This window comes from Podarcis tiliguerta (genome assembly GCF_965153285.1).
Source record: "Podarcis tiliguerta genome assembly, chromosome: 14".
Classification (NCBI taxonomy): domain Eukaryota; kingdom Metazoa; phylum Chordata; class Lepidosauria; order Squamata; family Lacertidae; genus Podarcis; species Podarcis tiliguerta.
In genome coordinates, this window is record NC_139547.1 from 43,220,703 (window position 1) to 43,231,576 (window position 10,874).

At 43.1% G+C, this 10,874-nt stretch overlaps 1 protein-coding gene across 1 annotated transcript; it reads left to right on the top strand.

Moving 5' to 3' along the window:
* The first annotated feature begins 336 nt into the window (after positions 1 to 336).
* LOC310664544 (parvalbumin, thymic-like) lies at positions 337 to 9,243 on the top strand. Its single transcript, XM_083413853.1, has 5 exons — positions 337 to 510; positions 1,252 to 1,320; positions 4,181 to 4,313; positions 6,883 to 6,992; positions 8,723 to 9,243. Exons 2-5 carry the CDS (start codon positions 1,260 to 1,262, stop codon positions 8,749 to 8,751), a joined length of 333 nt encoding a protein of 110 aa, XP_083269979.1. The 5' UTR covers positions 337 to 510; positions 1,252 to 1,259; the 3' UTR covers positions 8,752 to 9,243.
* Positions 9,244 to 10,874: the final 1,631 nt, after the last annotated feature.

A 10,874-nucleotide genomic window follows, 5' to 3' on the forward strand; every position in this document is an offset into this window, starting at 1 on the left:
CACTCAGCACAGATTTACTCTCAAACTAGCCTCTTTGAAGCCAGAGTTTTTGCTTCCTGGAAGCATAGAGACAGTCCTGCAAAGTCTTCTGATCTTATCATTTAATAGAAAACTAGATAAAAGTTCTAAATGGAGGGGTGGGAATGTTCCAACTTTATATTTTATAAATATCATTTTTACTTGGGTGTCATTAGGAGACAGCAGTTGGGGGGCGACTTTGTGTGGCTCTGAAAACTTGCTATATTGTCTAAGACCCGATGTACATTCCTTTGGGATATAAATATCAATTTGATTAGCTAGCAGGTCTTGTCAGCTACAGTATCTTATCCCCTGGGGCATTTGAGCAATGACGTGGTCCCAGGACTTCTGTAAAAGGCTTGGGGGGTCTTAACTAAAGCCTATATAAGACAAGGTCTCTGCCCGAGCAAATACCCTAAGAGAAGAGCTCTCCTTAGATCTTAGATCTTTCTGCCCCCTTTTCTTCTCTCAACTTTGGGAAACATCCACAAGGTGAGTTTAGCCTTTCAGCCTAGAGATTTTTTTCCCTGCCATTTTTTTATTATTTTTGCAGCCATTGGCAACAACCAAGCCATTAAAAAAAAAATAGCCACCTGCATGGGAACTTATCGAGATTCTCAGACCAAAGAAGCTGTCAAGCAATGAGAGATTTATTCTTATTATTCTTATTACCACAAATATTTTTTGTTTTGCTTGTTTTTGGCGTTTGTGCAAACGGGGGGGGGGGGGGATGATCAGAGAAGAGCAAATTAATCACCTTTGTGACCATCCTGGTGGAAAAAAAACACAACCTGGGTGGACAACAGGATTTTGTAAAAATAAAATAAAATATTATTTTGACGAAGGAACTCTGCTCGCTGGTTTTGAATGGCAGCTCCTTTGCCTTGGACTTGTAATCATTGCTTTTGCTGCTGCTGCTGCTACTATTTCCTAGCGATACAAGGAGAGCCCATGCCGCTACCCCATCTGGTGGCTGAAGAACAACTTGAGCTCTGTCAGCTACAGCCGTCTACTCTTGAGACCTCCTGCACGTAGTTACCTCTGCTTGAAAATGCTATTCGGATCTCTCTCTGAAACCCTGGATGGCTGCTGCCAGCCAGAGTAGACAGTGCTGAGCTACAAAGGCCCATGGTCTGACTCAGTTTAAGGCAGCCTCCCGTGTCCCTATGGCCCTCATAACTTTCCTTTCTGTCTTTAACCTCAGCTAACTATTTCTCCCTCCTCCCCCTATAGCTTTGATAATGGCTTTCGCCGGTATCCTGTCTGATGCAGACATTGAAGCTGCCCTGAAAAGCTGCCAAGGTAATTTCTATCTTTAAAAGTATTTGGTTTCCCTACCCTCAGGCAAACAATATGTTTTAAAGGAATCTGTAACTTTCTCCCTGCTCTTCCATTCTCCATTCCTGGACTTGTTTGTGCAGCGCTAGTGGAAAAACAGACACTTTTCTAAAATGCGCTTTCCTAAAAATGCAAAGCAAAACAAACAAACAATCCTTCCCAAAAAGTTATTTTCCCCCCTCAAAGCAGACAAAATAACTTAACCAGCTATTGAAACACAGCCAAGCCACAACGTTTTGTAAATTAGAAATTGTGTGTCAATGAACTGAAGGAATTCTATCCAAAATAATTTCGGCAGTGAGCTTGTCACAACCAATAACTGTGAGTTGTCTGCACCTCATAAAGAAGACAGACTTAAGACAGACAGAGATGTGGAATATTTAAACAAACAAAAAACAAACAAACCCTGTTTCTAAGAGTGTACATCTGGCTTTTCAGTTAGATGCTTGTACAGGAGATGGCGGATCACACAGGCAAAGAAGCTTATACAAAACTAGGTTAGCCCTGGGTGAGGATAATTTTTTTGAAATATGGGGCTATATCCAATGTGATTAATATCTGATATATCAAATTCACAGCCCACCTTCTTTGTGTATATTAACTACCACAAAGAGGAGGTGTGTCCTCTGCTTCCCCCAACATTTATTTTATATATAATTGGTTAAAATTTGTGCTAACCCTGAATGACAACTGTGATAACACTATTTGTAATAATTGCAGATACAAAAAAAAAAAAAAAAGGTTGTTGTTGTGCTTAGTGGGCAATATAATAATAATAATAATAATAATAATAATAATAATAATAATAATAATAGGCTATAAGTGCAAAGAGCAATACAACCAGCGGATGTATTACAGTATAACCACCCTCTTTGCTGCTATTGTTTGGAATCTTAATAGAAAAAAACACCCTGATTTCAAAGGCCCAATGTGTTATTTGTGGGCATAGCTGTGGGAGAATGGTGGGTGCCGCCCAAAAATGATTCGGAAGTTTTGCAGAAAAAAACAGCAAAGCAGCCTTCTTTTTCTTTTGGTTTCTGTTGGGTGAGCAAAAGGAAATTCTAGAGCTGGGAGCAAATGGCCTCTTGAAAGTCCCAACCTTGTTTGCCTGCAGAGAAATTGCAGGAAAACTTTCACCAAAATTCTCGGGGTTGGAGGGGGTAGAAATTCTCTAACAATTTCTAGCCCCTGGAGTAGCAGAAGTTCCTCCCCCACCCCACCCCGCAAGGGGTTTTCCCCACCCCATTAAGCGGCAACCACAACTGTGTATCTTGACATCCTCCTCGCCCTAAAAATCGCATGGACATGGTGTCATTTCAGGCCAATGCCAAAGGCTACTGCAGACAACAGAGTTTGGAAACCACAGCAAAGTGTGTATGTGCAAGACCAACATGTTGAGTTGGGATGGAAAGATCTATCAGTTTAAGTTCTCTGTTTCTCATTTACCCTGCCTTAAATTTAGTTCTCCACATTTTGCAACAAGCTGAATAATAATAATAATAATAATAATAATAATAATAGTCCTGATTAAAATTTATCAGCATTTATGTGCAAATTTCTCTGACCGAACACATTTTTCTATGTAGCTTTGACTAATGTACACATTTTTTTGCAAGCCGTTTCCCCTAATATAATGCATTTTTATATGTTATTTCCACTGATGTCTTCGGGGGGGTTTTGCACACTTCCTTCTAATTTATGCGTTTTTTTGCTAACACTGGTTGGATAACTGCATTGCAAAATCCGAATAAGTGTGAATTTTGAAGGATAGCTGCGTTTCGGTTCACATATCGCTTCGGAAAGTGTGGATTTGATAAATTTGGCTTTAAATGCCCGTAGAATCAGATTTCACCTTCGCCCCTAGTGCCGAGCGTCTCAGAGAGAATATTCCCTAAGCTATAATTGAACTCTGCAATCTTAGCATGATTTAGAGCCAGAGTCGTCAAACTTTTCAGACCCTGGGCCAATAGTGCAGTTAGGTAATTTTAGACTCCGGGTTCAGTGACCTTATGGGGAGGGAGGGCACTTGTTAGATGACAGCATCTGCTACTTCACCAGCCCGGCTGTGTTTGGGGCTTTTCTGGCTCATTTTGCATAGTGGGACCCCAGACCTTTGCCCCAAAGTCTTGGCCTGACAGCTCCTCTACCTGGTGGGACTCACCTTATCTCCAACTTGCAACATGGCATTCACTTCTATTTGTTTTGATCTTCTTTAAATATATATATATATTTATATTTATGCATGCAAACAGAACATTTTTTAACCGCCTCCATTGCGGGGCAGGATCTGCTTGTTGGTGCCAAACCATTAGCTGAAGATGATGATGGGCATTTCCTGATTCCTAAAGGAAGTTCTATGATTGTCCTTTTTTAGACCTACCCAGTCTGGTTTCGAAAACAAGACCAACTTGTGGGTCTCTGGGCTCCTTTTAGGCTGATAATTCCCAGCTGCTGAAACCCAACGTGCACAGCTGAAACTATGTGAATTTCAAGTTGCAAATTGCTTTGCATTTTTGTATCCGCGCACATCCAACTTAAAATGCAACTCTTATTTACTGTGCCTTTTTGAGAGGCATGGTAATTTGATTTGTCCTGGACCCTTTATTGAGTCCTATAATTGATTCGAGCAGAATTGCTACCCCAAAGGCAAACTTCCCTGAAAACATATGGTAGGATGGAAGGCTAAATATGACATTTTTTGGGAGACAAGTTGTCCTCATTCATGTACGATGGTCAGGGGGGGGGGGAATCTATTTCCTTTAACTTCTCCCCTCCTTTTTCTTCCAATATTTCACCATCTCTTTTCATTTTTCTGCTTCAAAAGCTCCCGATTCCTTCACTTACAAAGGCTTCTTTGAGAAAACGGGTCTAAGCAAAAAATCTAAGGAAGAACTGGGGAAAGTATTTGGAGTCCTTGACCAGGACAAGAGTGGATACATTGAGAGAGAAGAACTGCAGTGAGTAGAAGGGGAAGAAATGCCTTTCCCAGAGACAATTTTCAGTTTTACAATCGGTAGTTAACCTGCATGCCATTGGGTCAGATCCAAATATGCCCCCTTGTGCAGAAGGCATCTTATGTTCATGATGAAAGGTGCGCTCCACTTATGGACAAACTATTTCATACCTGACACTAGATCCAAAATGAAACTAGATCCAAAGAAGTTGATTTGCTGGTTCAACAACTTGTGCAACCTTTTACACAATCAGAAACAGAAGAACAGTTATAGAGCCTTCCAGTAATAGCATAGCACAAATTCTTAAGCACATACAGGACAGCACTGGTGACTAGGTAAATGTAAAGGTAAAGGACCCCTGGACGGTTAAATCCAGTCAAAGGTGACTATGGGGTTGCGGTGCTCATCTTGCTTTCAGGCCGAGGGAGCCAGCGTTTGTCTGCAGACAGCTTTCCAGGTCATGTGGCCAGCATGACTAAACCGCTTCTGGTGCAACAGGACACTGTGATGAGTGTCAGAGTGCATGGAAACACAGTTTACTTTCCCACCGCAGCAGTACCTACTTATTTATCTACTTGCACTGGTATGCTTTCGAACTGCTAGGTCAGCAGGAGCGAGCACAGAGCAATAGGAGCTCACCTCACCACACAGATTCGAACTGCCAAACATCCGATCAGCAAGCCCAAGAGGCTCAGTAGTTTAGACCACAGCACCACCTGTGTCCCTGTAGCATTAGTGACTATTGCCCTTTCATTCACAGTTCTCCGAAACCAACCCATTGAGCATAAATGTTCCTCAAAGTGGAGATGTATGCAAATAGTTCAGACAAGTCTCTCTCTCTCTCTCTCTCTCTCTCTCTCTCTCTCTCTATCTCTCACTCTCTCTCTATCTATCTCTCACTCTCCCCCCCCCTCTCTCTCTCTCTCACACACACACATAAATAATACTTTAGGCACAATCCAGCCCAAGTTAAGTACTTTTAAGTTTAATTGATATCAGTTGAAAAAGTACGAGTCACATAAATACACTGTTTGGGATATGCATGTTTTAAATAAATAGTAAATATATGTTTACATCTTTCCCACTAAAATAAGGATGCTTCGAAGTGCTTGATTCTGTCTGCACTGTTCCCTTAGCATTTGAAAACACTCCATCGTTAGTGATCAGAGTGCTACATATGCATTATTTCAGCACTGTATTATTCCTATACTGTAATATGGAAGATGGTGATGGGTGGTATTCAGTGCTAGGCCCACTCAGAGTAGACCCATTGAAGTTCATGGACATGATTAGCTTAGAGTCATTAATTTCAGTGGGTCTGTTCTACGTGGGGCTTAGCTGAACACAACAACAATAACATCGCCATAAAAACTGTTATTATTAACTATTGCACTCATACTGAATGCAGAATTTATGTATATATATTCTAACCACTTAGTCATTTCTTGAAGTATAAACTGGTATACATGTTAAATACATACATACATACATACATACATACATATATACATACATACAATTAACGACAAAGGTGCAAAGGCTCATGCATTGCCTGCAGATATTCAGCACCAAAGCTAAGACTTGAACTAGGGTTTTTTCATAGGGTGGTCTAGACATGTCTTAGAGAACAGTCCTCTGGTTGAAAGGCTGTCTGGTTTAAAGATAACGAACCCTCCGAAGGGAGAGCAGGAGGGGACTTGAAGTTGTCCATGAACAGTTAGCAGCATCTGGAAAGCAGACAGAGCAGACAAATACCTGCTCCAGATGTGTCTTCCGCACTAGGGTGAGATATACTGCATTTTTATTACAATTATCCTAAAGCTACACCTATACATCTAAAGAAGCAAATGCAAATTTTATGCTGACCAGTGCCCTCTTTTCTGGTAATGCCATTTCCTCTCACTTTTTTTGGCCACTTTCAGAGCTTTCCGAATATAAGACCCCAGGTGTAACTTAAGTCCCCAGTGGCACCTTTGCCACATTCCGTACGAATTACGGAACCATATTCAGGGCTCAGAGGTTAAGAAACGTAGCAGAACAAAGAGGCCGACCCAACAGTAGCTGTTTGTGCATTCCTTAGTACAGTATCAGCTTCACCTACCTCTCCCATCAAATTAAAGCGCAGGGGCTGCGGAGAATACAGGGGAATGGAAATGCAGGACTTTGAAGCACAGCAAGCGTGTGGAATTTGCTTTGCATTTCACCTAGATTGGCAGCCCAAGTGGCAGAATGCAGAAGAGATCTCAATGGCCTATGAAAGCTTGTTTTGGTTGGCGGGACGATTGGATGGTGGGTGACTTTTTGGCATATGAAAGAATTTGGGGGGCGCAAGCAGTAACTTATATGAAAGGGGTATTGGAGGTGCGGGAATGCCAGAGGTTAACAAATTATTATGACTATTACAAATATATTTCTTCCTGCCCTATGGCTTTTCTTGACAAGAGGGGAGGCTTTGCATAGGCTTTTTTTCCCAGCAGAAAGGAATGCTTCATGGCGAATGTTGATAAAACCACACTGTAGCCTCACTGTAGCTTGCTAACCTATCACTCATCAATCAATTCTTCTCTGACAGAAATTTCATGCAGAATTTCAAACCAGGCGCCAGAGTGTTGACTGACAAGGAGACCAATGCTTTCCTGGCGGCAGGTGACACCGATGGAGATGGCAAAATTGGAGTGGAAGGTGGGGATAAATTAGCGGGATGCTTACCTATTAATTCACCTGGATCTGACATGTATTCCTTGCTTGTCCTGTTATTATTAATAATAATAATAATAATAATAATAATAATAATAATAATAATTTTATTTATATCCCGCCCTCCCCAGCCGAAGCCGGGCTCAGGGCGGCTAACAACACCAAAATAGTGCAACATTATAAAAACATTATAAAAATTAATTAAAATCAAAATTGATGGCAACCATAAACTAAAGTTTTGTAAAGATTGCCAAAGGAGGGAGTCAGGCTGCACCCTGACCAAAGGCCTGGTGGAACAGCTCTGTCTTGCAGGCCCTGCGGAAAGATGTCAAGTCCTGCAGGGCCCTTGTCTCTTGTGACAGAGCGTTCCACCAGGTTGGAGCCGCAGCCGAAAAAGCCCTGGCTCTAGTTGAGGCCAGCCTAACCTCTCTGTGGCCTGGGACCTTCAAGATGTTTTTATTTGAAGACCGTAGGTTTCTCTGTGGGGCATACCAGGAGAGGCGGTCCCGTAGGTACGAGGGTCCAAGGCCGTATAGGGCTTTGAAGGTTAAAACCAGCACCTTAAACCTGATCCTGTACTCCACTGGGAGCCAGTGCAGCTGGTATAGCACCGGATGAATGTGATCTCGCAGCGAAGACCCCGTAAGGAGTCTCGCTGCGGCATTCTGCACCCGCTGGAGTTTCTGGGTCAGTCTCAAGGGCAGCCCCACGTAGAGCGAGTTACAATAATCCAGTCTGGAGGTGACTGTCGCGTGGATCACAGTGGCTAGGTCAGGGCGAGAGAGGTAAGGAGCCAACTGCTTAGCTTGGCGGAGATGAAAAAATGCCGCCTTTGTTATAGCTGCAATCTGTGCCTCCATGGAGAGGGAGGTATCGAAGATTACACCCAAACTCTTAACGGACGGTGCTGGCACTAATTGCACCCCCGCAAGAGATGGGAGTTGCCCCCTCAATCCCATATCGTCCCGTCCCAGCCAGAGGATAGGGATAGGGAGTTTATGACAATGAACAAATTAAAAGTGATCAGGGCTTCTGGAATTTTCTTCCGAGACAAACTAAAATCCAAAAACAGAAAGTTCAGGTTCTATGATTCTATCTTGCAAATTGCCCAGAATTTGATTCTTGTTCCTTGTAAATATGATGTACTTCTTTGGTAAAATGCAAAGGAGGGGAGCAGGGTTCTCTAACCTTCCCCTCTTCCTGGCCCTCAATCTAGAGTTTCCCTTGAAGAAGGGAGCTCAAACTGAACAAAATAGAAGTTCCCTCCCCAGTGTAAATGGCATGTGGGGAGGGGTCCAGACTGGGAACACAGATTGGTAGCACAGTGTGGAGAAAGGGTTTGGTGGCTCACACTGGCAAAGTGTGGTAAAACATACATACAATAAAAAACCTGGCAGTTAATGGTAGAGAGGTGTATTTATAGCACCATACATTTAAAGCACACACCCCTCCCTCCCCCGAATTTAGGAAACTGTAGTTTGCTAAGGGTGTGGGGAATTGTAGCTCTCTGAGGGGTAAACTACAGTTCTCATGATTCTTTGAGGGGCGCTTAAAATGTATGGTGTGTATGCAACCATTGAATTCAGTCTCTGGCAGAAGTCTCTGTGTGACATCATTAGAGAGAATCAGTATGGATTCTGAAAAAGAAAAATAAAGCTGTCTAGTTTTCTCAACAGCAAAATAATTAAATCTGGGTTTTGTTTTTGCTTTTCTAGAGTTCCAAGCACTGGTTACAAGCAAGTGATCAAGTGGAAGACCAAGCTATTGTATTGTAAAACACTATTTCTTATTGCAAATCTACTATTTATTTATACATTTTATACAGTTAAATGGCATTGACAGTTGCCAATATATTGTTTCTTATTGTTAGAGGACTTTGTTAAACTCCCAATGCGCTGTTTGATCTTTCTTATTGTCTGGTGTCACAAATTCGTAGTTAAAGGAGGTCTGCATCAAACAGAGACAAAGTTGGAACCTAAGGAGAAGAACTTCGAACTTTTATGTTTCACTTCCAGTAGGCGCTAGTAGGAACACTCAATAAATGTGAGATTTTAAAGAGATCTCTGGATCAAAAGTCAACCAACATCAATCTTCCTTCCAATCAAGGTATATGAAATGACAATGGGAGAATCATGTTGATTTTTGTTTATGTTTAAACAAAAATGTTTAAAGAGAATGTTTAAACTGGTCCTTGCCTTAACACAACCAGCTTCATTAAACGCCTTGCTGTAGTTAACTCTGGTGGAATTGTTCATTTGTACATATAAAGAGACTTCATCATTCACAAATTAGGGAATCGTTCTTTACTTGTTTAACTTATGCTGTTAAGTTTCCCTTCTTTCTTTTGTACATTGCGAATGTAAAAAAAAACAGCAACACAACATGTTAGCTTTGTTATGCTTTGGAAGCATTCGTTTTTAGCTGACGGTGTGGATATGGAATGCTGAGTGGAGAAGGGAGCCAGAATGGAACTGGCAAGCCCAGCATGGAAATAGCCCTCAATAAGACACACCAGCAAACATATACTGCATTTTCCTGGACCCAGAGACAAGGCCTCCTTCTGGCATGGAGCAGTGGCGTAGCGTGGGTTGTCAGCACCCGGGGCAAGGCAAGTAATTTGCACCCCCTAACCCAGGGCAAGGCAAGTAATTTGCGCCCCCCCCCCCGCTGCACTGTCCCTCCCCCAGATAGTCCCTCGCTCTCTCTCCGCACCGCACCGCATGCCTGGCACCCTCCCCTCCACAGTAGGTGGCGACCCGGCGGCTCAGATCGGATTCGCACAGCCAGCACTGCAGTGAGAGAGAGAGAGTGAGCCAGGTAGGGGCATAGAGCTGCGAGTGCGAGTGCGCCCCCCCCCCCAGATGTTGCGCCCGGTGCGGCCGGGCCCCCCTGCACCCCCCATGCTACGCCACTGGCATGGAGTCACAGAGCAATATAAGGAAGGCAGGAATTAAGTGTTGATAAAAGGCAAAGGCAGAAGACTTGTTGATCTTTCTGGATGATGGCAGAGAAGGAACTAGGTGCGGATAACTCATTTCTTCTCTTTGACAAAGGAGCCCCTGGGGTGGGAGACATATAATAATGGTTGCAAACTGGATATTTAGACCTCCCACAGCATGGTCAGCTATGGAAGTGCTAGGACAAATTTGAGGGTCGGTTCTGCCTGCTTGGATTCTGCCCTCAAAGCTGCTCTGACCTGACAAACAACCCTAGCAATTCCTTTTGATATAGAGAAATAGGGGTGGTTGGCTTTTGCTGCTCAACTCCCCCAAGGGGCTGATTCCCCTAAGTCCAGGATCAGCCGGAGATGAACGGATGGAGGCAGATCTTTATTTTTCTGTTGCAAAAGAGTTCCCTCCCCTCCTTGCAAGGAGGCAAGAGAGACCCAAAACTAAGAAGAAACGTCTTTTTGAAGGGTTTGCATTTCGGCGTGGAGAAGAAGGACATGCCCTCTACAGTCAGAAATTACATCACACATAAGGTGGGGTTAATGTGGCTCAGGCTGGCCAAGGTGTGATATTCCTGAGGATTTAGCAAGTTTTACACAGTTCCAGACACAGTTTGCACAAAACATTAGCGTTTGGTAAGACAACCAGGATGCCGGTCAGACACCCCTCAATGCAGAGCATCTGGGCAAACTGATGATCAATACAAAGGAGGTTCATAGATATAGGAGAGGAATCCCTTCAGGAAATTCCTCTGACTGCTATCTGCCTACCTGTTCTCAGGCAAGGGGGATTAAGGAGGCAGTGGAAATATTGAGATTCTTTAGGAGAGCCAAGATGGCTTTTGGATTGCTTTCCTGTACCATTTTAGACATGTGGTTTATATACTTAGGTATGTGTGCACCCGGGACACTGGTGGCGC